Consider the following 27,564-nt stretch of genomic DNA (forward strand, 5'->3'; position numbering starts at 1 on the left):
ATACTTTATAGATTAGGTGATATAATATCGTCATGATGGCAATGTTCAAAGTGATCTACAGATTCAATGCAATCCCTATTGAAATCCCAGCTGCCCTTTTTTTTTTTTTTTTTTTTTTTGCAGAAATTAACAATCCTCATGTTCATATGGAAATTGAAGGGACCCGGAATAGCCAAACAATCTTGAGAGGAAAAAATAACAAAATTCAAAGACTCACACTTTCCAATTTGAAAACTTAACAGAGCTAATAATAAAGATGTCACCTTACAAAAAAAGTAACCTAAAGGGAAACACACATCTTAATGTAAGAGTTCAAACTATACAAGACTAATATAAAATAATATTTAATGTCAATTCTAAAAAAAAAAACAACTATGTAAAAGGCTTAGAAGAAAGTAACTTCATGACTGGATTAGGCAATGTTTTCCTACATGTGACACCAAACGCACAAACAAAAGAAAACTGGATTTCATCAAAATTTCAAACCTTTTGTGCTCAAAGAAAAGTGAAAAGATGGCCCACAGAATGGGAGAAAATATTTGCACATCATGTATCTGATAAGGGACATGTATCCAGTGCACAAAGAACTCTTAAAATCAATAAAAGAGAACCTAATTAAAAATGGGCAAAGGTCCTGGTATTTTTAAAACCAAGGTTACAGTCAATATTTTCTTAAATTACTTATTAAGATGAACTTTTTTTTTTTTTTTAAGGGAGAAAAGTTTACTTACATGTACCAAGGACAGAAATCTGATTGCTCTTTAAGATTTGCTCCAGTCAGTCCTGAGCAGGGCATAAAGTGAATGTCTTTTTTGGGATTGAAGCCAACTTTTTTCAGAAATGGCACTAGTTTCTCTTTACATTCTTCATATCTGTGAATATTTATAAATAACTCAATTATAATGTAAAGCAGTTAAATTCTAGTTTCATCATTAAATAAATTAGGTTTAGAAAAACCCCTATGGAAAAATGCATACAATAACAAAACTATCCTTCATTCCACTACCATGTCTATAAAAAACCAGTAATACAGGTGAGCTTACCTCTCATTGCTCCAATTCACTGTTGGATCATCCATCTTATTAATAAGCACAATTAAATGTTTTACACCTGCTGTCTTTGCCAACATTGCATGTTCTCTTGTCTGTCCTCCTTTTTCAAATCCAGTTTCAAACTCTCCTTTCCTGGCAGAGATTACCTATTCCAAGAAATCAAATAGTTCATTCTTACATATTCAGGTATACCCTTCTAGCAGAAAAATATCTTTCCTTGCAGTTTTATCAGAAGCTTTCTGTAAGAATATAGAAGAAAATGAGTTACAGCATACATGCTTTTGAACATCACAATGTCTGAATGGTTTAAGATTTCATGTTTCTTCCAATCCTCCAATTTTCCAAAATCTAGTATGCCTGTGATATTTACAATTCACGTGATTTAGTGCCAGAACATTGACCGGGGGAAAAAAAACAAACCTGTAAAATGACAGAAGGTCTCAAGAAAACAGACCATTTCTTATTCATTTTTGTACCCAGTACCTAATTGTGGGCTTGGCATTTAATGGACACTTCTGACACAGTAATAGATAACAGCAATGGTAAAGGAAAGTGGAAACATATTCTCATAAGTAAATCAAATTATAAAGAATTCTTAAGCAGATCAAAGTGAGACAAATGTGACCATGTTGTGACCATGTATATTATAGTTCACCACAACCTAAATTCTAGCTTTTAGAAGGTAAATTGAAATATTTATAACTTAAGCAGGGCTGCTAACAGATACAAAGTTGAATTGGAAATGTCTTTCTTACCAGTACAGCCAAATCAGCTTGCGAAGCACCACCAATCATATTTGGGACAAAACTCTTGTGGCCAGGGGCATCTAGAATTGTGAAATGCTTCTTTTCTGTTTCAAAATAGGCACGACCCACTTCTACTGTTTTACCCTTGTCTCGTTCTTCCTGATTTGTGTCCAAGGCCCAAGACAAGTACCTAAAATAATTTTTAAATAATACTGATAAGAACATGAGAATTTTAAAGATATTCTTCTATTATTAAAGGTATAATTGATGACATCCAGCTTTGTGTCCACACTTAAATCAAGAACAGGACTGGGTAGAAATGAAAATTAAGAGACTAAAACTTGCATTATTGTGATTTAAACACTTGGAGCTTTTACTTATTTCCAGTCAACTATATATTCTAGAAGCACACATTATTTATTAAAATAAGCTGACAACATAGAGAGTAGTTAGTACCAAAGACAATATTATAGCGAGTTAAGTAAGTTCCTTTATATTTCATTTTTATAATCATCTGGCATTAAGTATAATACAAATAATGGATGTCTAAGGATATTTTTCAAAGTGAAGGCCACTAACCTGCTAATTGGGAGCAACAGTTACATGCTAAAAATTATTTCACTACTTTGCCATGTAAAAATTATATAAGTTCAAATCATCCATAATCGGAGTTACTTGCGATTACCTCATCTGTATTTCATAGTATGTAATCCATTTTTTAGTATAACAATAGATTTCCCCCCTTAATACTGAGCAATATAATAAAAAAAACCCACCATCAATGTTCCATTCAGATAAAACTAGTTAAAAATAAAATAGATAAGGTTAGAAAAAAGAAAAAAGTTGTCCTTTTCTCTCACCACTCAAAGCAACCACTGTAATAATGTCTTCCAATTTTTTTTCTTTCTACTGTTCATTTATATAGTTAATGATCTTATCCTTAGGTACTATGTTTCTTGCCTTCCTCCCAAATTCCACTGCAACCTAAGTTCTATTCGTGGTTACTATAAAGTCTATAAATGCAATTTTTTTAGTGGTTAGGTAATGGCCCAATTCAGTGGATGGTCTATAATTTATTCAACAAGTCTCTTATTACTGAATGTTTCCAAATTTCTCTAAGTTTTGAAGTCATGAGGTCATACTGTGTAGTATGAGAGGAAAGGAAACTTTGTTAAGACACTATTTTAGACATCAAGAACTTTTAGTAGACCAAAAAAGCATCAAGTGGGCAGTGTTTCTTTAAAAGTAAGTAATAGTGTTATAAAAATTTACTGTACCAAGTTTCTCTGTTTTTTTCTTTCGCTTCTCTTTCATATTTCTCAAGTGTCCTTTTATCAACCATTCCAGTCAAATACCTGAAAAATGTTTAAAGAAAAAAGAAGATCAGGAAATTACTCAAGGAAATTAGGAAAACTTTAAATCTCTGGAGGGGAATTTCAACTCCAGAAAACAGTTAAAGTAAAGGTATCTCTGATAGATGCTTAAATTAGGAAAGTTTCAGTGGTAAAAGATACTCTCATAGTTTCAAATTAACTCCCACAAAATAAAAGAAAAATAATAATAACCTTACAGTGGAGAATCCTAGTAGAAAATACTTTAACCAAGTAATTATGGCTCCTATCACCAATAATAATAATAATAAATACACACTGGATACTGACATTTATCCCAAAAGGATGCACTGTGCACAACATAGCTTCTGTGATATACCTGCCCCAAATGCATAACCTCAATCTAATGTAAAAAGTATCAGACAACCCTATAACTAAATAGCACTCTTCAAATTACGAAGGTTGTGAAAGACAAGACTGAGGAAATGTCTCAAGTTGGAGAAGACTAAAGAGAGAAAACAGCTAAACGCAATATGGACTCTTAGAACAGAACAATAATATTAGTGCAAAAAATAGTGAAATTTGGATAAGGACCATAGTTTAGTTAATAGTATTGTAGCAATATTAACTTCCTGGTTTTGATGATTATAATATGGTTATGCAAGATGTTATCATTAGGGTAGGCTGAGTGAAAGGTATATGGGAACTGATTTTGTAACCTTTCTGTAACTCAAATTATTTCAGAAAAAGGTTTTTTTTAAAGCAAATGTAAATACAATATAAAATGATCCCAATAATGTTGTTCAAGCAATTAAATTTTACCAATACAGTTCAATATTTAACATTTTAAAAATGTTATTCAAGTGAGATTTAAAAATAATTCTCTAGTAATTCCAGTTCTATCTTTCATCTCTATGTGTTCTTTGTGCAGTCATCTATAGTGCATGTTTCTAACTAATTGAATGTAGAAACCCAGTGAAATACCAATGAAAATTATAGCTCATAAGCAAAAAATATACATTCTCCTATAACACAACATCAAATGGGCCTTATACTTTCATCCACAGAGCCTTAAGTAAAAATCCCTGTTTTGGGGTCTGTTGGGGAAATCTCCAGAAGTGAGAACTGGCAAGATTACCAATTAATATTACCTAACCAGGCAAGACAATGATATACCCTCTAGATCCTCTGATGACACAGTTTAAAAAAATGGGTCTCATCTAGGAGGGATTAAACTTTTAAGACCTTTTAATTAAAAAGATTTTTCAGTACTAGAATATATTACTGAAGGCCAACCATGGTGTTTTCATACCTCGATACCGTCTATAATAAAAAATATATTAGCATGTAAGCCGGACTGCTTGTCTTTGATTAAATCCACATAAATTTGAGGAGTTCATGAATTAGGATAAACCAGTTCCCCCCATGCACCAGATTCAAGAGCTGGTTTTCAATATTCCTCAGAAAATTACATTCCAAGACAGATTTCCTCTAAGCTAGGGTTCTATATTAGTTTTTATAAAAGACAGCTTTCAGAAAATATATTTAATTCATGTTACATGACAGTCTGACAGTAATAAAAGAATTTTAGTGAAGGCCTACAATCCTTCAGAAATTACTAACAATGATCACATTGCAAAAGTTACTCAACATCAGCCTTCCCTTCTCTATAATGTCATTTTATTATTTTTATTGAGGTGATCTGTTTTATCAACTTTGTATGATTTTTATGAATATTTACAATGCTCCAAATTCTTTCAGTTGAGTTAACTACTGAACAAAAAATAGAGACTTACATTATTTGCCCTCCGATGGTTGACTTGCCAGCATCTAAAAGTAACAATATCATCAACAATATGCAAAGCATAAGTGTCAAAAATATTTTTAAAAACCAACCACTAGATACTAACACAACTAAAGATATGGTTTAGCACATATAATTAAATCTTGCAAAAGCACTGAAATTCTAGAAATCTAGAGAAAAGGAAGTTGCCATGTCCCTCTATAGCTCAATAATTTAGAACTATTCTACAGATAAAGAAGAAAGAATTTTTGAACAGATGCTCCCTGACCTTCAGCTAAGAGCATAGCAGCAAAAGAATATCAATTATCTAAAGAGAGCCTCAGAGGAGAGCAAAAGTAGCCAAAGAGTTGTGACTACATTTAGGTAGTCTGCCTTTCATTTTTAGCGGAGACAGGTGTTCTTTACAAATTCCAAAGTTCTTGCTACTAAAAAAGTAAAATGGTGTATGTAGCATCATGTCCAGAAGAGGGCAGAGATAAAGGAAAGATTAAAAAAAAGGGCACATAATTCCGTATCTTCACAATTCTGGGGAGATGTCAGATGATTAGAGAATATCTCAGTAAATAAAAATTGGCGGGGGTTGGGGGGGGTGCTAAATCAGCAACCTGACTCCAAATTACTAATTTCTTATGTCACATAATCCCATAAAACGAACAAATTAAGTTCACACACAAAAATAGGCACATTTCCTAGGATATTAACATATCCACTGAGCCATCACCAGTGGATTAAAAGACTAATTATGCATCACATACAAATACAATGACGCTTATCTTCTTCCAGTTTCCATGCCATTACAAAATTGTTAATCTGTCCAGCCTTCAAGAACAAAGTGTTGGCAATTTCTGCCAGCTAAGAAATCTGGCAGGTTAAAAATCAGGGCATTTTAAATTAATTCAGTTCAGTTTCACTAAACACTCCCAAAAAACTAAATAAGATGTTCCATGTTGACGTCCTTCATAATTTTGGTCATTTCTTAAAATAGCCATGAGTGTAACTTACCTACATGCCCAATGAATACTACATTTACATGTTCTTTTTTAGGAGCACCTGGCGGTGCAACCACAGATTTAGGTTTTGGTATTTCCTCTTCCTCTTCCATCATTTCTTGGGCATTTTCTTCTGGGGGCCTACCATCTCCCAAGGAACCACCCCCTGGCTCTGCTTCACTTATTTCTTCTTTGTGCTCCCATGATTCTTCTGGGGACATTTCTGTCTCTCCATTTTCTACTGAAATAAGGCATTTTAACTTAGTATTCTGAAAAAGATTTATAATCTATAGACTTTATAACACAGACGCTTTCAAACAACAAATGAAACTTTGCACATTTAGTTCCATTCTCTGATGTCTAGTGACAGACACATAAGCAAGAAAATCTTTCACAACAGAAATGGATAATAATAGCTTTCGAGCTGGCCTCACCGCTGACATCAGAGCTCTGACTCAGAGACTATGAAAGACTGCCGTTTTAACAAAGCTTCATTTTCATAAGGACGAACATGTAAGCAGGGGATCTAACATTACTAACAGCCCTGTTATTCCAGAGTTAAGATGCTGACAGTGGAAAAAAGGGAAAATTTTAAATCAGAACACAGGAAAGTGTTAAAGGATTCAAAAGATCTTTTCTTTTTCTTCTGCAAGTGTTAACTTTGGCATCAACTTTATTAATTGCCTTGAGAGTATGAAACCCTTAAGAGTAATAGTTACAAAGGGGAAGAAAAATTTTCAAAGTCTATGGAACAGGTACAACTATTTAAACTGACTGTAACATTCTTCCACTCAATTCTTTTATATTGGCAATCATAAATTTATCACAACAGTATTAATGCCCAATTAGTTCTGCTTTCTAAATCTTAATAGCAAAGAAAGACTCAATGTCAGTTTTAAATGTAGGCATTACAATAATCATAACACTTACATTTGCACCTTAAATCTTGAGAGTGAAAGAGTTTCTTATTACTGTATTAATATGGTCAGAAATTTTCTTACCAACAGGTTCTGAAAGTTCCATGCTAACAGCTGAATTTGAACCTAGACAAGAAATTGAGATATAATATATATTTACAAAACAATATCTAGCTTTACACACTGTAGATAACTTAATGTTTTCTCAAATTAGATAGTCAAAGAGTCACATCATAGGAAATTACCTTCACACAACAATGACTGTTCCTCTTGAGAAGGTTCCACAGGTGCTGTTTAATAGAAATAAGTTCTATTAAAAATAAAGACCTATACATTCATTTTATTTATATTTTTAAAAACAGTAAAAATATCCAAAACACAACAAAAACCTCAAAATTCAGACCAATGGCAACTAACTCAGGTTTTCAAATTGTCTGTTTAACCTACTTTTTAAAATCTACCAATTATAGCCAATTTTAAAACATTTTAAGTAACTGAAATGTATTCATAAAAGCATACTTATTCTATTTGCTTCCTAAACTTTCCTTCACAGATACTGTAAAAGTAATCTGTAGCTCAGTACACATCGGATTAGTAAGATTTGCTCAACAAATATATATTGCTGCTCTAGAGTTTCTTTTGGTAGCTCTAGCCCAAGAAGTCTATGACTAGCCCTTTTTAAGATTCTATAATCATACATGTTATCATCAAGATCCCTGAATAAATTATCTTTGCTACCAATAAAATATAAAATTACAACATCTCAGAAAAGGTGATTACAATGATGCCAGTTTTGTTCTATATTAGAATTCTAAGATTAAGCAACAATCCATTTTCCACATTACAGATCTACTTATGACATCACTGGAAGAGATGTTATAAGAACATATACTTGTTACCCAACTATGAAGTCTATTTTTTTTAATGTCTGATAAATTTAATTGACAGTCAAATATGAAAGTGCCCTTGTTTTTAAAGAATCTCCAAGATATAAAAGACAAAGAATTTGAATCACATGAATCCTGCACACCAAGTAATAAATAATTAATTCATAACCAGCAAAACTCATATTTAAAATCACTACCCGGAAAGTATTAACACATGTCAGAGTCAAGAAAAGGTTTTGGGCCCAATCTTCAATAACATAAAATCGTTAAAGTAGTTTCCTGTCCCTGATAAGTAAAGGGCAATCAAGTTTTTTTCTTGATGCAAGTGACACATCGAGTATCACTTAGGAAGATCATGCTATGGTAGTATATAGATGAATTAGAGAGGGAAAGACACTACAAGCAGAAAGACCAACATCACTACTACAAGAAAGCATGCCATTAGGATAACAGAGCAATACAACTAGAGAGGAGGGGTTAAGTGCAAAGATAATGAATGCAGTATCTGACAGGAGTAGGAAGAGTGAAAGGTCTCAGATGACCCCAACCTATGTGACTGATTAGCAGGATAGTAACAGAAACGGGGGGAAAAAATCAATTGAACTAGGTTTAGAAGGGAACAGGAATTATACTTCAGAAATAATGTAGATTGACCTTTGTTTTCCCATTACAAAGCAAAGTTTATGGGTAAGTTAAGGAAAAATTATTGAATTCAGAGAAAGCCGGGCAGTGCTAAATGAATTAAGTTCATATGCCACCCTAAAGATGGAGGAGGCGGCATGGGAGAGTGGTAAGAGGCTAGAACTGAGCTGATTCCTGACTCTAAATTGTGGCTTGTCACTACTAACTTCTGACATGCAATTATTTCATTGGATTCATAGAAATGACATGCCATCTACCTGACAGGATTGTTGAAAGGATTAAATGAGAATACATGTTTAGTGTCAATTAAATATAACTCCTAGCGCCAAGCAGATACTCAACAAATGACAGTCTTCACCCCATAACATGTACTGAGTATCAACTCTATTTTATCAACTAATATGTATTGAGTATGTATTATGGGCCAGACAAGGAAGGATACAAAATACTCACAAATCCATACAGTGCTGAAGGTGGGAGTGGAGGTGGTGGCACATTATCCTAACTCCAGTGAATTTTTATTGAGCTTTTATATGCTGATTGCTATATAATGTAAATCCCACCAAAACCCTATGAAATACTGTAATCACTACCATCTAATACACAGACATATCAGACTCAGTTGGGCTTTTCCAAATCATACAAGTGCTCTCTTGCCTTTCTTCAAACAGCCTCTGTTGAAAGTCACTCAGTAAAAGTAAACTAAGTTATGATGTACAAGTATTTTAAGGCACAAAAAAGATTTGAGACGATTGTTATGGTGGGTTCCCCCCTCCATCACCCGATATCCCCCAAACTGTAAGTGAGCTTTTCAAAGCCAAATAGTACATACACCTGAACACCCAGTTCTAGAACCAACTCTTAGATTTACAAACATACAATACTGTATATGCATAAGGCTGTAAGGTACTTCTTAGGACTGTTACATCAGTCATGAGACCACCTTCACAGCTGCATAATGCCGCACAATGAAAAATCTGTTCACAGTTTTACTTTTCAAAACATTCTACATTTATGTTTATCTTAAGTTTGTAAAGCTCAGAGGCAGAGACAGTACCAAGTACTGCAAGCAATGAAATGCTTAATATACACATAATTATGATATTAAAGAGTCCTGAAATAAAGAAGTTGACCACAGTTTCGCTGCTCTGGAAAAAAGCTTTCCATGTATTCAGATCATGGATCATGTTATAAACCTAACAACAAAGCTAGCAACATTTGCCAACTGATGATTTTGGAATATAAGAGCCAGAAAAATCACAAATATAGCAAAATGTTATTTAAACTTCTCCATATAGTTGTACCCAGTCTTCACACAGGCACAGGCAACCATCTTCTGTTCATCTACTCTGGTCTTATTCATAATGCATACCACATCAGATTTTACTGACTACTCACAAGCAGGGGTTTAGAATTCTAGGTCCAAAGTCATTTGTTTATGGTTAGCAAACAGATGACTGTTAGAGCTTGATTTCTCAGATCCTACACGGTTCATATCTTCTAGTAAAAGAGAAGTTAATAAACCTCCTGAGGAAAGAAATTATGGTTTCATATCTTCCAATGGTATCTCCGTGTTCAGAAACACACTCTTATCAAGTATTCAAACAAGGAACAATTCTAATTAAGTGGGAAAGTTATCTGTGTGTACCAGTGAATAAAATTGTCATACCCCAGAGTAAAAGGAGAAACTAATACTGTTTATGATAAAGGAAGACAAAAGAACTGGCTGTGATACTTGGTATATTACCACAAATTTTAAAATAAGAAGTGAAAAGATTTTACTACTTGTGGTTTAATGAAGATGATAATCTGGATTTTTAAATTTTTAGTTAAATTTGATTATAGTGAAATAAGCCAGCCAGACACAAAAGGTCATATGTTGTATGATTCCATTTATATGAAATATTCAGGATAGGTATATCTATAAGACAAAGCCAGAGCTGAGAGGAAAGGGAAATGGGGATTAACTGCTTAATGGGGACAGGTTTCCTTTAGAGGTGATGAAAATATTCTGGAGTTAGACAGAGATGGTAACTGTACAACACTGTGAGTCTACTCAATGCCACTGAATTGTTCACTTTAAAATGATTAATATTATACTATGTGGACTTCACCTCAGTTTTTGAAAAGAATGTCTTTTTTTCTTTTAAAGATTTGATCATGGATTAAAGGACTTCGACATGGAGAATCCTTCTTCACCAGTTCATCAATACAGCACAAATTAGTCAAGGCCATACACGTGGTGGGTAATGAAAAGTCATGATTTCATTCAAGGTATGTTTAAACACAAATGTTTGCCCAATTCTTGAAAAGCGCTTAATCCATATATTTCACAAATCAACAATTTAAATTTGTACTGCTTTAGATATAAAATTAATCTTTAATCTTTGTACACTAAACAGTGATGTTTAAAATAGTCATCCTAAAATGTCTTAATCCTGTTAGCTAAATGGAGTGTTCATCGTAAAGAAAACAAACAGCCTTTTGAGCCACACTTCTCTTGCTCAGCCCCGCTTCCATGTCTGGAAGTGTACTTTCCCTTCTAATAAAGTTTTTCTTTTCCTAGTGTAAAACAAAAAAGAAAAGAAAGAAGACAAACAACTTCAGTGCAGTCAAAGAAGTCAGAATTGTCTTGTAATGCATGTTGGAAACGAGAAACAGTGTTACAAAATTCTGCCCAAGTTTCTGCAGTGATGGAAATATTCTAGTCACTAGGTACATATGGCTATTAAGCACTTGAAAGATGGCTACTGTGAGGAACTGAATTTTAAATTTTATTTAATTTTAATTAAATAGCCACATGTGGTTCTCAATTATAGTACAAATTTGTCTTACCTGATTTTCCACTTCCATACCACTCCTCACCCACCCAAAACCCTGAAAGACTAATGATCTCTCTTCTGAACACCTCTAAGATATGACCCTTCTTTCAATTACAGGAACTCACACACATTAGTTAGTTCTTGTTCCCTACGAGATTACAGACTTCCAGAATAACTGTGGCTTTCTGAAATATGGAGACTTTCCTCTCTCCTCTTGTAGTCTCCACAGGTTGGCAGTGTATTATATAGAGTAAATATAAAATTGATTTTTACTGAATTAACTTTAGTAGTTTTCTTTTGATTTTCATAGCTCACTAGCTCCTTGTAGTCTTTATCACTTCATTTTTCTTACCATCCCTAGTGTCTAGTGTTCAGTAGAGTAAAAAAAATTTCACATGTGCCAATTTTCTAAGAAGGTGTTAGGGAAACACCATATTCAAAAGATATTAAAATATAGCCTGAGTAAGAAGCTAAAATTCTCTAGCACTCAGGTAACTATACAGTCTTACCAAAATTGCATGCTGAGGTATTTTTCTCCCACAGACAATAGTGGAAGATAGTAAAAGCAGATGGCAGAAAGACCACAGAACACATACAAATACCCACAGTGTTACCTTAATTACTTAAAATTAAAAATAAAAAACACAATGCTACAGTGAACAGACCGTTTAAAGTATTTTCTATCATCATTTCCTAAAATGTATGAAATAATTTCAAAATATTGCTTTAAATTAGAACATGCCTACTTATGACACTACTGACACAAATGTGGAGGCTGTGCCACAGTCTGCAAACTCATGGGCCCAGTTTCTGAAATGTCTCAGCTAAAAAGATCTTTTAATATCAGATCACAAGGAAAAGACTAGTGGACTCACTATTACTAGACTAAGCTTTGAAATCAGACTTAGATTCTAATCCTAGCTCCTCCATTTATTCGTGGATGTCATCACCTCGCTAATTTATTTAGCCTCTCTGAGCTTTAATTTTCTTATCTGTAAGTGGTTCAGCAGTCCCTATACCTCAAGAGACTGTTGTGAAGGGCATATTATGCACATGGTAACTGCTCAATAAATTTATTATTACAAAATATTTCGAAGCCCCATAACAATTACAAAAACTTTTAAGAAATATAAGACAGGCAAATTCCAAGGCTACTCCATACTGGTTGTAGTAATTAGCTCTTGGCATGCCATGTTGTCCATGATGTTAAAAAGCACGGTGTAAGAGAAAGAGAGAACTCTAAACTAGCAGCCAGCAAATCTGGATTCTAGACTCAACTGTGTCATTAACTCTTGTGGATGACCTTAGGCATCCACTTAGCATGGCTAGGCTTAGGTTTCATTATAGGAAAATGAGGAGATTGTATTACTGCTAGTCATTTCCATCTTTAACATTCTGAGAACCTATTTATTCAGTCACTAAAGCTATGCCATGTATCAACCTGCAGAGTAAAATTCCAACAACCCTAAAAAATCGTCTTATTTATAATTTCATATCCCATATACTTTTAAAATACTTTGAGGTATATTTAAAATATATAAACCCAAACCATTTCAGATAGCCCCAATAAGACACAAAGATAATAGAAAAATGCCCATCTACAACCAAAATCAAGCACCCAAAAGAGATGAACACAGACCACTTAGAAGTATGGTAACCTATTAGAGTTTTATAGAAATAGTTAACCAGGAAATTGTCCCAATGACGTTGTAAGGTACACACTTATTTGTATCAAGTGAAGTGACATACAATAACCTAGGTGGAATGTGGTTAGGAATTTGATGTCACCAACTCAGGCTAAGCTAGTGAAAGATGCTCAAAATAACCGTTGTAAGCGTTTCTCTCACCTGGAAAGTAGAATTATGATGGGGAACTGATTAACTTGGAGAGTACTGTACAAATTAAATTACCTTAGAACAAAACCATTTATGAAAAAATGAATACATCTATAGCCCAGCCATGCTTTGTTAAAATCTACTGAAAACAAGGGAAAACTTTTAAGAAGCTTTAGTGTGAATCAACTGACAGCTAAAAAAGGAGTCTGAGGACCTCAGAAAAATCAAGGACCTTCAACTAGTGAACAAATTCTTGCTTTCCAAAAATTTCTAAGAGCTGTGAGTAGAGTGATGAAAGTTTAAATGAATATGCCCAACAGAGATACACCAGCCAGAATCAAAGTAACCAAACTCACTGCTGTTTGATAGGAAAGAGACAACACATAATGTAAAAAGATAACCGATACCCAACTCTAGCAAATTTCTAGCAAACTTAAATTATATATAGAAACACAGAGGATGAATTTTATATGTGAATCATATCTCCAAAAAAAAAAAACAAAAAAACAAAAAAACAAAACCCACAACAGTATTCACAACACTTAGCAGAAAGTATTTTAAGAGTAGGGTAATAAGATTGAAATTATTTACAGGGAACCTGTAACAAGGGAACCTGTGAACAATTCCTCTTCTCAGCTTTGAAAGCCCTCTACACCCTTTGTACGGCCCCTCTTACCATGTGTCTATCTTCTATAAGAGAAAATTGGTTATCTGATCCCTTTCTAGACTCCTTGAGGACAATTTATTCATCTTGGTGGTGTCATTTCAAGTGCCTAGAACATCATCATGCATTCTGTAGGCAGTTCATTAATTGTTATACATATATCTGAGCAAAACTAGAGGGTCACATCTCAAAAACTTTCATTCGAATACTGCTAACACACTCCAAAAGGTTATCAAATCTTTTTCATTCCTTTCTCTTCAACCAGAAAGATAGTATTTTAACACTTCAAAACATTTCCTTCCCAGCAAACAAAAACAAGCAAAACAAGACTTAAAATCTATCCTCTACAATATTTTCCTAACTCACTCTGATAAATTTTAATTGCTGCCTTTTTGTGCAGTACAGTTCCAGAAAAGGTGAAATATAAATAAAGGGTAAATGAATGCAAAAGCTTTGTAGTAACTGCACTAAATAAAACCTGCTCCAAAGATGGTTTATTCCCAATCAAACTTTCTAACAGTTTAAATAGCTCCTCTACCTGGCACAGCACTAGTTCCCTAAATCTTCCTGCTCCAGTCATTGAAGCATGTAAAATCATGAAACAAGAGCCCAAATCTAATAATCAGTAAGTCGAGGTAAGAAAAGAATTAACACTCTAGGAACAATACTTTTCCCTGACCTTCTCTGCCTACTCTATTCCATTTACTATCCCCCATAAGCCTGAAAAATCCTTTATATTAGAATTGTTATTGCAAGCATTTTAATCTTAGAGGAATACGAAAACGAATCTAAAGCCAAGAACCTTACCTATCATCTATCTAAACTTATTAGTCAACAAGTAACATTTTAACATAATAATAAGAGTCTTTTTGGAGGAAACTAGCATTACTACTTTGAATTCTGTATCTTCTCTATTCTGCTCCCCCACCCAAGAGGTTATTCAGTGATGAACAAGCATCCACCAAGTTATGATGGTTGCAAAACTTTGTGAATATACTAAAAACCACTGAACTGTACATTTTAAAAAGGTGAATTTCATGGTATGTGAATCGTTATCTCAATCATTAAAAAAAAAAGCAAGAAAGAAAAGCAAATTCCTCTCCCAGGCATTCAGCAAAAACCAAACACTACAAAACAGAACATTTCTCTTTAAAATTTAAGTTCCACAATGTGGTGTGCTACATGTTGAAGACAAATCTTCCTGTGAGGACCTACTGAGGACTGCTGGTTTTCTATATTTTTTAACGGCTGAGTTTTGAGAGGTGTTAAGGGCAGATGGTGTAAAGACCATTATGCCATTAATTTAAAAGCTCTGGCTGTTATTAAATCCAAGTGCTATGGTCTGAATGTTTATGTCCCGCGCCCCCAAATTCTTAAGTTGAAATCCTAATGCCTGAAGCAATGCTATTAGGTGGGGCCATAGGTCATGAGGGTGGAGCCCTCGTGAATGAGATTAGTGCACTTACAAAAAAGGCCCCAGTGGGCTCCCTTCTCTTTTCTGCCATGTGGGGACATAAGTCAACAGTCGAATATCCTGAAGAGGCCCCTCACCCAACCAGGCTGGCACCCTGATCTCAGACTTCCAGCCTCCAGAACTGTGAATTTCTGTTGTTTATTAGCTACTCAGTCTGTAGTTTGTTATAGCAGCCTAAACAGACTAAGACACCAAGTATTCCTGATTAACACTGCTAAACCTTTTTCTAATTTAAAAAAAAAAAAAAAAAAAAAAGACTGAACTAGGTGCAAATTGGAACTTAAAGTACACTATATAATAGAAAATATTTATTCTAGTACATATAACCCTTGTCTTCTATATTTCCAATTATTTCAGGACCTTTACTTGTAAAGAGCATGCCTTAGCCAATTTACTTGCTCTGTAGAGAGTTGCACTAAAATGAATTACTTAATGGATTCTAGTTAATCATTTCTTTGGAAGCCTGTATTAAATTTTTAAAGAGATTCTAGGTCAACACTGATCTTGGGGTGGCTGGAAACAGGCATAACCAGCAGCCTTCCAGGGAAGGTGAATGACACTTTGAACAAAAGCATCTTCCTCTACTGATCTGCTCAAGACACCCCTATAAATACTTGAAACAAACTAGCCTATTGTCAAGCAAAATAGATAGCCATCCTAGACAAACACATTTTAAAAGTCATTCACTCTAGTGCTCTATCTCTAGATTCCTTCAAGAGCTCTCCTGATATCTAGTTTAAAAACACACCCACCACAAATTTTAGTTATGGCTTAACAAAAGGAAACATGCTAGCCCTACTGTCTATTTCTTCACTATAAAAAAATTGCAAACTGCATGGTTTTCCCTTTGTAAATTTCAATCTAAATGCTATTTCCATTTTTTCCCCTTCTTCCAAGCATAGCTCTCTGCTCTGATGGTATTTTATAGACCCGAATGGGCTGGAACATGCAATCCAGCAGCCCCACATAACTTGGGACCTCAATTTAGAAAATCCATTCTTTTTCAAATATATATCCTACAGAGGATAATTTTTTTTTTTTAACATTAACATTTTGTAGAAGCAGCTGGTAAAGTCAGTAACACGAAAATAGGTTTCTGATAAAAAAGAAAAAGTTGACCATATGGTAGGGACTTTTCTTATGACTACTTCCCTACACATTTTTACATTTCCAACTTCTATAATGTCACAGAGAAAACTATTAAGAGTAAAACTGCAAATTGGCAAATATCAAGAAGAAGAAAAGTTCTCCTGTGTAAGAGGTAATGCCTAATCACTCAACAGTGACCACCATTCCAGACCACTGTTCTAAGGATGGCTGTTTCTTGATGACTGGTTGATGACTAGATAAGCTGGAAATGCAGTCTTAGGTCTACCTAGAGTGGTGCTGGTGGCAGAGGATGGCCAAAAAGAATGAACAAAAGGGATCCGCATGATAAGGTACTGGAAAGAGGTACATTTAGGAGCTGGTAAGTGAACTAGTTTAGGTAGCAAAAATTGCTTGATCTAAGCAAAGAAATAAAAGCTAAGGTTCCTTGTTCAAAGGGAAAAACATCAACTGTCCACACAAGTAAAAAATACCAGTCAATAAACAACCAAATCCAAACCGTGTGCTGACATACATACTTCGTAAAAGCATTTCTCCAAATTCTCTTTTTGCCTCTAGAGAGAAGACTGTAGCAAAAGTTTCTGAAGAAACTAAACTAGAGCACTTTTACATTGTCCACTTATCTAAGAAATACTACTGGTTGTTCAAGGCTCCCCTACAAGTATTATAGTTTCTAAAATAAGCACTTTTGGGGAGAATACTTAAGTTTACTCCTTTGATATTCCCACAAAATCAGTACCTGAAAGCTCGCTATCAGTTAAGCAGCCCCTAAATACAAGATTTTTAAAGACCAAACTTAACTTGAAACAATAGAAAGTATGTCTACTAGTTATGGTCAGAAAGGCATGTGACTATCAAGTTATAACAAATGCTCCAATGTCTGAACGACTAATTACTGACACATGAACAGAGAGTCTTATACCAAGCAACCTGAATAAGGTAAACTATTTTAACGCAATGAAAATTCTAAATGTGTCACTGACAAGGAGAAAAGTCCAACTCCGTCTTAAGATAAAGGGTACACAAAATAATGTAGTTTCCTACCCACATTAATATTAAGTGAGGAACTCTAATTTCGTTACACTTTGTGAACTTTACAAGCTTACAAAATGCTAAGGGTGAAAAAGATCTTTGTATTGATAGCCAACACTTTCTGCTTGATCACAAGACTGCAATGCATCTTGGGATTCCTTCAGGCCGGTTCGGTGCCACCGATGTTTAACACGTAATTACAGCTTCAGTAATAGAAACTGCAGCGAGACGCTCCCTCTCGCCTAGGCCTAAAGTGAAGGGAAAACTCGAGCATTCGTCCTCTCCAAATCATCGAATCTCTCTACGCCCACACAACAGACTCCAGACTCCATATGTCCGCACTTTTAGGCCTCGTGTTACTGACCCGCCGCTGCCCCCTCTCCGTCCCTTACGGTTCTCACTTCAAGTGGGTAACCGCGGCCCCGGGGGAGGAGCGGGTCCCAGGCCCCGCCGGCGTCCCCAGAGCGCTTCTCCCTACGCGTCCGGCCCTCCGCCGCGGCCGCCCGACGCAGGCTGCCTCCCCGGCCCAGGGCCGCCCCACCCAGGTCTGCCGGCGCCGCTGTCAGCACCCCACGTGCCACTGGGCCTCAGAGCCGCGAGTCCCCCGGCCCTGCGGGGCGCGCCGCCCGACCCCATCCCACCCTCACCTCATCCCTGGTGGGCTCAGGCCCCCAGGCCGCTACTCCCGCCCTAGCAGCCTGGCCTCCTCCCGTGTCCCGGCCCTTTACCCGAAGGGCCTCCCGCGCCGCTGCCGGCTCCGTGGTTGTTGGCGGCGGCGCCAGCTGGAGGTGCCGCCGGCTGGGCAGGGCCCCGCAGGAAGGACGGCACGAACTCGGCGGCGTGGACGTTGGGCACGAAGGGTTTGGCGTTGACGTTGAGTTGCCGGCTGAAGGCCGCGCTGAGGTGTTCACGCTGGGCCTCCGCCGCCGCCGTCGCCGCCGCCAAGGGGCCACCAGCGCCGCCGCACGGGCCCAGCCCAGGGGCTTCCATGTCCGCTTGGTCCCAGCAGTCGGGCGCCGAGTCGCTGCTGCTGCTGCCGCTGCTGCTCCCACCGCCGCCGCCGCCGCCACCGCCGCCACCACTGCCCGGATCCATGATCGGGGGGGCCGTGTGTGTGGTGAAGAGAGGGCGGGAAATGGAGGCGGGGGCGACCGGCTGGGAAGGAGCAGGCCGCACTGACCCCGGGAAGCGGTGAAGCAATAGGGCCAGGGGCTAGCGGCAGAATCCCCGGCGTCGTCGCGGCAGCAGCTCCAGTCCCCACTCCGCACTCGCGACGACGGCGGCGGCAGCTCAACCCTCCTCGTGTGTGCGAGCGGATCTCCTCCCACCCAACCCAACCACCTCCGACCGCCTCAGCGCCAACCCCACGCCCGGCGCGGATTGACCCCCCGCCGCCACCCGTACCTTCGCCTCGGTAGTTCTCGGGCCTGCTCGTTCTTGTTTCCGGCTATGAAGCGCTGCAGAAGACGGAACTACGAGTTCCGGCAGTGCTCGCGCGACCCGGTTGCGGCTTTCTCGAGGGCCGATGGGAGTCGAAGTTCCCGGGCCCGGAGCAACCGGAAGCGGCTCGGGCTCCCAGCAGGCAGCGCGAGGAGGCGGAGATCTAGTTGCAGCTCCGCGGCCCAACCTGTCACCGGGTGGGGGCAGGGGCAGGGCAGTGTGGTGTGTGTGTACAGGGCAGGTGGTGTGTGGGGTAGGGGGCAGTGCAGGGCAGGGCAGGGGCAGGGGGCAGGGGCAGGCAGGGGCAGGGCAGGGCAGGGGCGCTGTGCCGCAGGCGCTGTGCCGCAGGCCGCGAGTCTTTCAGCCCTTGGGGTGTGGGCCACTGGTCCTGTTAGGCAGAAGATGCTAGATAATCGACAGCAGTTCTAAGGTGGAAAAAAGCTCTCAACTCCTGAAAATTCATGTTACCAGCCTCTCTGCATTCTCTGCTTCACATTCTCCCTACCTTGTTCTTTTTTTGTCCACCTTCTATCTCTCCTCTCCCCAGCCATTTTGCCCTAAATTTCAAAGCCTACGCAGAGCATCTTTAATTTTATGCATTTATTTGGTGGAAGAGGCCATAAAACGGAGAGACACTACAACTTAGACCGCCGTATGGCTCGTAAAGCGCTTGGGCCCAGGCTCTGCCCAAGCAGAGGGGATTATTAACTGGAAATTTTCAATGACTCACTGTTTGACTAGTCATTTAAAGCCTTCACCCAACTTTTCCATCCCTTCCAATCCTCCCAGCCAAGGGCTTTGCAATTTAAACAGAGGCCTGCCGTATTCCTTAATGTTTCCAACTGTACCCCACTATCAGGGTTATTTGGATGAGTCCAGCTTCTTTATGCACCATTAGGTGAAGTGTTTTTCTTCTATGTGGTCGGATCCCGTATTCTCGTAGTACTTTATTGACTGCATCTTGCGCTGACTGGTTGCGTTTGGGTAAACAGGGAAAAGAAAAAAAGCAAAAGAAAAATACTTAGACAGAACTACATGAAGTAGGAAAATAACGTAGCTCTGAGAATCTGTTGTTTTCCTGTAATTTACCCATGCGAAGCCCAAGCAAAGAAAAACATATTGTTGATATTTTTCTGCAAGGAGTCTAGACAGAGTGCAACTAATCTGCTAATAATTAAACACGGACACACAGACAATAGACGTTTCTTAACAATCTTATGTTAAGGTCCATAATTTAGATCTAGATATGCATTTTACTTTTAAACATACGTACTTTAAAGATAAAAGAGAACCCAACCTAATGAGACAGGTCAAAAACGACGCTGTCAATTACCTTTTAAAACAAGTCCTACACTAAAGTGATTTGAAATTATGCTTAATATTAAAGTAGCAAATTTTGTGTTTTTTTCCCCCTTAACACATAACACTTGGGAAATTGACTGCTATAAAGGTGAAGAAACCAGAGACTTTCATTATAACAAGGCTGGCTTTACGTTTCTCAACAGGTCTGTGGTTCATGCTCCCTGAATTCTTTTGGACATTGTTTTTTGTTTTGTTTTGTTTTTTTCCATGATAGATAATGTATTCCTTTGATTAATACAAAGTTTTAGTTACAGCCTATTATAGTTCTGTGAAGACTCAATTGAATCTTAAGAATGCCCCACTTTAAAGTTGCTATTGATTGCCCTTAGATTTACAGAGAACTTATCAAAATCGATATAAAAATCAGACTTTCTTTTATATACAGGAGACCTGCATTACTGTTTAATGAGATATTTTCATCTTATATTCACAAGAAGAAAATATGTGTCCAAAGTAAAGTGCCTTTTCATTCAAAATATGTACTCCCCAACTTACTCCAAAGAAATTGTCAACACAAGCAGCTGACTCAAACAGTGAACCACACTGTCCTTCCCCAATCATTGTCATTGGATACCATACTTCAATTTGTATTACCCATAGGGCGCTGGTTATTTCTTCACATCTGATTACATTAGAGTTTCTTTGTGCTTGGTGCTTTTTATAGGGACAAAGACCGAAACTCCTAAGACGGCAGCTTAGAAAAGCAATTGATGTCATTAACTTCTATGTCCCTGAATAGGATAATTATGAGTATTCAGGAAAGAATCCACTCCATTGGTTTTCAAAAGCCTTGACCTACCAGGGATGAGGCACTGTTCCAGCTGGAGAGTGAGAGAAGCTCTTCTTGATAATTACTGTTGAGCTAAGACCGAGTAACTTGAGGTCAAGATCTTTTCTTCATCTTCTTTATATTCCCAATGCCCAGTAGCCTGGCACACAAAATGGGCTTAATAAATGTTTAATGAATGAATGAATGAGTGAATCACTAGAGAGTTTCGGACTATGCTGCCCTTTTATACTCATCTATGGCTGTTGAGACCCTGGACTATCAACTTTCAGAAGAGTTTTTCTAAGGACATCCTGCTCTTCTCTCTTAAAGTAGAATTGTACTAGATATATCAATCTACGACATAGTCTTTTCCTTTCCCTGGGATGTTCTTTCCCTAAATCATCACCTATCTAGCTCCTTGTTATCATTCAGCTCAAATGTCGTATCCTCATCTCAGAGGCCTTTCCTAGACACTCTGGCCCTCCACCAACCTACATCACTCTCTATCCTCTTACCAGTTTTATTTTTTCATAGCACTTGTCACGATCTGAAATTCTTATTCATTCCCATGCTTACTACCCATCTCCTACTAAAAAATCAATTCCATCAAGCTGTCTTATTTGCTATTTTGTATGAATCAACCATAGCATTGCTGGGTGGATAAAGTGCTCTGTAAACATTTGAGAGAGAAAGAAATATATGTACCTCTTTGTACGTTATACTTTTTTTTGAGGGGGGGAGGATGTGTTATACTTTAAAAAGTGCGAACAGTTACATATTAAACAGTTAATAGAAGGCATATTTATGGGGTGAGATTGAATGTGAAGAGGATATCACAATTTTTTCTTATACTTTTATGTTTAGATTTTCCTACAACAAGCAAATTGCTATTGCAAACTTTTTTTATTGAGGTGACATTTACATAACATAAAATTAACAGTTCTAAAGTGAACAGTTTAGTGGGATTTATAATGTTGCGTAATGTTCATAATGTTACATAACTACCTTTGTCTAGATCCCAAACAGTTTCATCATGGCTCAAGGAAACCCATTATTGTTATGCAAACAGTTCCCATTTCCATGGGAACATGCTCCCCATTCTCCTTTCCCCCTCACCCCTGGTAACCATCTTTCTGTCTCTAAGATTTATCTATTTTGGTCATTTATATAAATGGAACCTTCTGTGTCTGACTTCTTTCACTTAGCATGTTTTCAAATTTTATACATGTTGTATAGCATGTATCTCAGTACTATATTCCTTTTTATGGCCAAATAATATTCCATTGTATGGATGTACCACTTCTTGTTTATCTATTCATTCATTGATGAACAAATTGCTTTTGTAACTTAGAGACATTAAAGATAAAAGAAAAGTTAAACAGGTAAAATTTCAGTAAGGTGTAGAGTCTACTTAATTGTACTGTGGCAATGTCAATTTCCTAATTTTGTTAGTCTACTATAGATATGTAAGATGTTACCACTGGGAGAAGCTTGGTGATTGAGACATGGGACCTCTTGTGATGTTGATATACCAACAGTACTTGTACAAGTGTCAGCATCCGTTTAGAATTTCTTGTGAGTCTATAATTATTTCAAAGTAAATAGTTAAAAGGTTAAAAACTCTCATACCAACAAAAATTCATGTTTTTTTAAACTGTTATAGCCCACTTGTAATTATACATACTTCAGCCTCCGGTTCCCGAATTTTTGCCAAAAGGTTTTTTTCTGCCTTCTTTCATTAAATTTGTTTGGACCAGGGGTAGAACTGGAGAAGGGGGATTTTTTTTTCACCTTCGATAATTTTATAATTAGAGACTAGCTTAAAGAATCACTAACACATACCTACGTAGACTCCCTAGACTGTCAATTGTTAACATCTCATCACCTTGTTTCATGTTTTAAGATCAGAAATAAAACAACTCTGATACATGTGTTGCCTCTCTTCCCCCATCCCACTCCCATTCTACTCCTTCGAAAATGACAGCCACTATCGTATATAATGTGATCCATTTAATCTATTTAAAAACATATTTATATATGTATATGTAACATACAGATCAGTGAAAGTTCACTGTATGTTTTAAAGTTTACATATAATATATAAAACCTGACTTTCACCTCACGTGTTTGTCTTTTAACTCCTATAGAGTAATTCCATCTATGTTTATGCATCTTTTTATTTACCTATTTCCCTACTGATAAGCTTCTAAGTTATTTCCAACATTTTGATATACCAATAGTACTTGTACAAGTGTCAGCATCCTTTTTAGAAGCAAGTTACAGAAATTTCAATTCCAACGGGATATAACCATAAGAAATGTATTATCTTACATAACTGTAAACCCTAAAGGAAGACTGCATTTTGAGTCCATTGGTCCAGTAGCTTCATGACATCATCAAGGTCCCACATCTTTCCATCTGTCTGCTGCTCTGAGCATTGGCTTCATCCTCAGGCTGGTCCCAAGATGGCTGCGGAGTTCTAGATGCCAGGTCCAGAGAACTAAAAGAGAGCATCTCATTCTGCAGTTTTCTTCTAAGAAGCCCAGGTAGTATCTCCTCTCATGTCATTGGCTTGAACTGGGACACATACCCATTCTTAAAAAGGAGAGCTCTCTCTCTGTGTCTTTAGTTTGGTAAAATATACATAAGACTTACCATTTGAACTATTTTTTAAGTGTACAGTTCAGTGGCATTAAGTACATTCATGTTATTGTACAACCATCACCACCATTCATCTCCAGAACTTTTTTTTATCTTTTCAACCTGTAACTCTATATCCATTAAGTAATAACTCCCCATTTCCCTCTCCCCCAGCCCCTGGCAACCGCAATTCTACTTTCTAAGTCTATGACTTTGATGACTCTAGGTGCCTCATATAAGTGGAATCCCATAGTGATAAACACTGTATTTTACTTAGCATAATGGCCTCAAATTCACCCACATTGTAGCATATGTCAGAATTTCTTTTTAAGGTTGACTAATATTCCATTATCCATATATACTACATTTGTTTATCCATTCATCTGTCATTGGACACTTGAGTTACTTCTACTTTTCACTATTGTGAATAATGCCGTTATGAAAATGAGTGTACAAACATCTGCTCAAGTCTCTGCTCTCAATTATTTTTGGTATATACCTAGTAGTAGAATTATTGAATCTTATGGTAATTCTAAGTTTAATTTTTTAAGGAACTGCCATATTGTTTTCCATGGTGGGAGTACCATTTTAAATTCCCACCAGTAAGGCATAAGTGTTCCAATTTCTCTACATCCTCACCAGCACTCGTTATTTTCTATTTTGTTGTTGTTGTTGTTGTTAAATAGCCATCCTAATATTGTTGTTAAGCATCCATCCAGGGGTGTGAAGTGGTATCTCATTGTGGAAAGGGGATCTCTTAAATTAGTGGTTTGCACTGTTGATTGCACACTAAAATCACTTAGGAGAACTTTCAATCTAACCCATCTCTAGATTCTGATTTAACTGGTCTTGAGTAGGACCTGGGCATTGATACATTTTAAATACATCCCAAGCGAGACCTCTATGTGAGGCCAAGCTTGAGAACCACTAGAGACAAATCATCTATTCAAAGCAAAACATGGAGGTTGGAGAATCAATTATAGTGTTCAATACTCAGAAGTGAAACTACTTAGTCCTCAGTTTTCTGTACTTGTTAAGTACAGCCAACTCTGAATTATTCATAGAAATTTGGAACCAGCATAGCATGTTAGCCTCGATAACTATAATGGACAGAAAATATGCTGTTTTGCTATTTAATTTCCTCACCCAGCAAACATTTTGGCAACCAATTGTGTGGGCAACCAATACTGCAGAAGAGGAAGTGGTTCCACTCGGGTTAGACTTACTTTCCTTTCATGTAGTTTGTTTTTAACAGCTTATTGAGATTTAATTCACATGCCATACAATACATTCATTTACCGTGTACAATTCAATGGGTTTCAGTATATTCACTATTGTGAAACCATGACCAAATTTAAGTCTGGATTAATGGAAATGCAGTTTGGAATGAAATTACTCAAGAGCTGACATCAAGAGGAAAAGAAGCAGGAAAAAGTGATCTCAATGAGCCACGAAATGCCTAAACAATTCTTCACAAAGAAAACTGGGCAAGATAAAAAAATGCAATGAAAGATTGAATTGAAAGCAGAAGGTGATGATGCTATTGGTAATATCTGGTAATGCCAATGCGATCACATTTGAGCCTGAGAGCTTTGTCTTAAGGAGTCAATTGACCCGTTTTGGGGCTGAAATTGGCTCCCTCATCAGCTCCATTGTATTCATTACTGCCTTTTCACTGAACTGTTACAAAAACCAGTTGTCTGGTTTCCCCAGGATTTAGAGACGTTTCCATGAGTAAATCTTTTACGTCACTTTGCAGGCCTTATTTTCCAAGCCCATCCAACCAGAGGAAATGCTTGTACAGTATTCAGAAGTCTTAGCCAGCATGATTCTGGGTGCCCTCTGTGACTAAAGTCCAGGAAGTATAATGATTGCTGATCCCTCTGGAAATGCCTTTGTCCCCCTGAAGTAGAATGAAGCTACCAGGACCACCCTAAGAGCTGCCTTTTTCCTCAGCCAGCTCCCAGTGTTAGCACAGTATGGCCATTAAAAGTTGTCCAAATAGCAGCAGTCCCCAGGTTCGATTGGCTTATTGATTTACATTTGAATTAGCTGTATCACTAATGATTATTTCATTACATCCCTTTTGTGAATGTAAAAAACCCATAATGGAGAGAGCACAGGGAAAGTCTGATAATAATCAGTTGATTCAGATGAAAAGTTGATTCATTCTGCAGAAATCAGGGTTCAGTTATTCCTGTGGTATAATTTATACTCCATATTGCTTATGATGTTTTACACCTAAGAGCCTGACATCTTTCTTTCCAGGATCCAGCACATTTGTATGGACCCCTTGTTGGGGAAGGTGGGAGACGGAAAACTCCAACTGGGTTCAGTGGTGTTAAGCTGCATAGGTAGCCTGTTAAATAATGTAGAGATTATACAAATATGTAATAATAGCAATTATAATTTATTTATAATTTATAAATACTCTTATTATTATCTTTATTTCTTTTACTTTAAAAAGTTATGATAAAATATACCTAATGAAATTTGCCATTTTAAACATTTTTAAGTGTACAATTAGTGGCATTAAGTACATTTGCATTGGTCTGCAACCATCACCACCACCCATCTCTAGAGCTTCTTCATCTTCCCAAACAGAAACTTTATAAACAACAACTGCCCACTCTCCCTTCCCCCAGCCTATTCTCCAATTCCTGGGGAAACCAGACAACTGGTTTTTGTACCTATTCTAGGTACCTCATATAAGGGAATCATTTGGGATTTGTTCTTTTGTGTCTGGCTAACTTCACTTTGCATGTTTTTGAGGTTTGTCCATGTTGTAGCATGCACCAGGATCTTATTTTCTGGTAAGGCCGAATACTGTTCCGTTGTGGTGTATACTGCATTTTGTTTATCCATTCTTCCATTGGTGGACACTTGGCGATTTCCACCTTTCAGCTACTATGAATAATACTGCTAGGAACACTGATATACAGGTATCTAGAGTGCTTGCTTTCAGTTCTTTTGGGTATATAACCAGAAGTGGAAGTGCTGGATCATTTGGTTATCATCTTTAATGTCACTTCAAAATTTATCTGTCTTTAATGTCACATTGTCTCCATTGCCAAGGGGAGAAATCAGACATTCAGAGAGCATGAGTGTCTTGAACCAAGGTCTGTCAGACTGCAAAGCTAGGACTCATTCTCCACTTCCTCTCACAGGGAATCCTAACATCACTGGTATGTCTTGCATAGGGACACAATCAGAAACTGCACAAGCCAGCGCCTGTAAAGGTCTTCTAAAGCTTCATGTTGACAAATAAGCTGTTTTCTGATCAGCTGATTAAAAACAAATCTCTGGCTTAAAAACATCACTGGTTCCATCAGGGTGGCCCAGTGTTCTAAAAATGTCTCTAATTCAAACTCCTATTAACTTCCAAAGAGGATTGGAAGCATTTTATAACAGAATTGTAGAGAAATTTATGCCAAAAAGCATAAAACGAGGGAAAAATCTGAAACCAAGATATAAAAAGGGAAGGAAAAGGGGGAAAGGATACAACTTTTCTTGATTAAAGAAGGCTATGTGGACCGATCACAGTGTTTAGTTCCAAGTTCCTCAGCACCCAGGGAACAGAGAGCTTCTGTACCTCTCTTCGGTATTAGAATACACACCACTTTATTCATTCATTCACCCATTCACCAATTTAATCCTCTTAGAAATGTAATTCCTCACTCAAGCAGCTCTTGGAACAGAGTTTCCCTTTCTGGTCCTCAAGGACTCCCTTCTCAACATACCTGCGGGCAGTGGTTTTCAGATTTTAATGCTATCGGATTTGCCGGCAGGCTTGCTAGGTGTGCAGACTCCTGACCCCAAAGACAATGGTGTGAGGTGGCTCATTCTAGGAACAGAAAAAATGTCAAGAAGGGAGTGGGACATGAAATGAAATGAGAGAAAAAGGCAAAGTCGAATCCAGCAGGGCCTCAGTGGTGGCAGTCAGTGGCTGTCTAGCAGAGGTCCCGCTTCTGCCTTGGATCCCACTATCAGCTCTCTGCACAGCTTTCATCATCCTCAGTAATTCCTCTGCTGAAAATGCTACGCGAGACGA

The 27,564-nt window shown here is 37.4% G+C and overlaps 2 protein-coding genes across 4 annotated transcripts in view; one reads left to right on the top strand and one right to left on the bottom strand.

Annotated features, from left to right (window-relative positions):
• GSPT1 (G1 to S phase transition 1) overlaps positions 1 to 18,815 on the bottom strand; it is a 28,223-nt gene extending 9,408 nt beyond the window's left edge. The window contains exons 1-9 of one of the 3 annotated variants that reach the window (XM_039885363.1): positions 18,707 to 18,815; positions 7,085 to 7,129; positions 6,924 to 6,965; positions 5,936 to 6,163; positions 4,926 to 4,959; positions 3,076 to 3,153; positions 1,808 to 1,988; positions 1,044 to 1,198; positions 732 to 872 (exon numbers count right to left, since the gene is read on the bottom strand). In XM_039885363.1, coding sequence (XP_039741297.1) covers positions 732 to 872; positions 1,044 to 1,198; positions 1,808 to 1,988; positions 3,076 to 3,153; positions 4,926 to 4,959; positions 5,936 to 6,163; positions 6,924 to 6,945 — 839 coding nt within the window. In that variant the 5' untranslated portion in view covers positions 6,946 to 6,965; positions 7,085 to 7,129; positions 18,707 to 18,815. Of the gene's footprint in view, positions 1 to 731; positions 873 to 1,043; positions 1,199 to 1,807; positions 1,989 to 3,075; positions 3,154 to 4,925; positions 4,960 to 5,935; positions 6,164 to 6,923; positions 6,966 to 7,084; positions 7,130 to 18,030; positions 18,648 to 18,706 lie in introns of those variants that run through there. The other 2 variants (XM_039885361.1, XM_039885362.1) reach the window with 2 other exon arrangements.
• The window catches only part of TNFRSF17 (TNF receptor superfamily member 17), a 94,764-nt gene that overhangs the window by 17,577 nt on the left and 49,623 nt on the right, over positions 1 to 27,564 (top strand). The window contains exon 2 of the mRNA XM_039885367.1: positions 10,521 to 10,642. Coding sequence (XP_039741301.1) covers positions 10,628 to 10,642 — 15 coding nt within the window. The 5' untranslated portion in view covers positions 10,521 to 10,627. The remainder of the gene's footprint in view (positions 1 to 10,520; positions 10,643 to 27,564) is intronic.

Source organism: Pteropus medius, unplaced genomic scaffold, assembly GCF_902729225.1.
Source record: "Pteropus medius unplaced genomic scaffold, Ma_sr-lr_union100, whole genome shotgun sequence".
NCBI classification, from domain to species: domain Eukaryota; kingdom Metazoa; phylum Chordata; class Mammalia; order Chiroptera; family Pteropodidae; genus Pteropus; species Pteropus medius.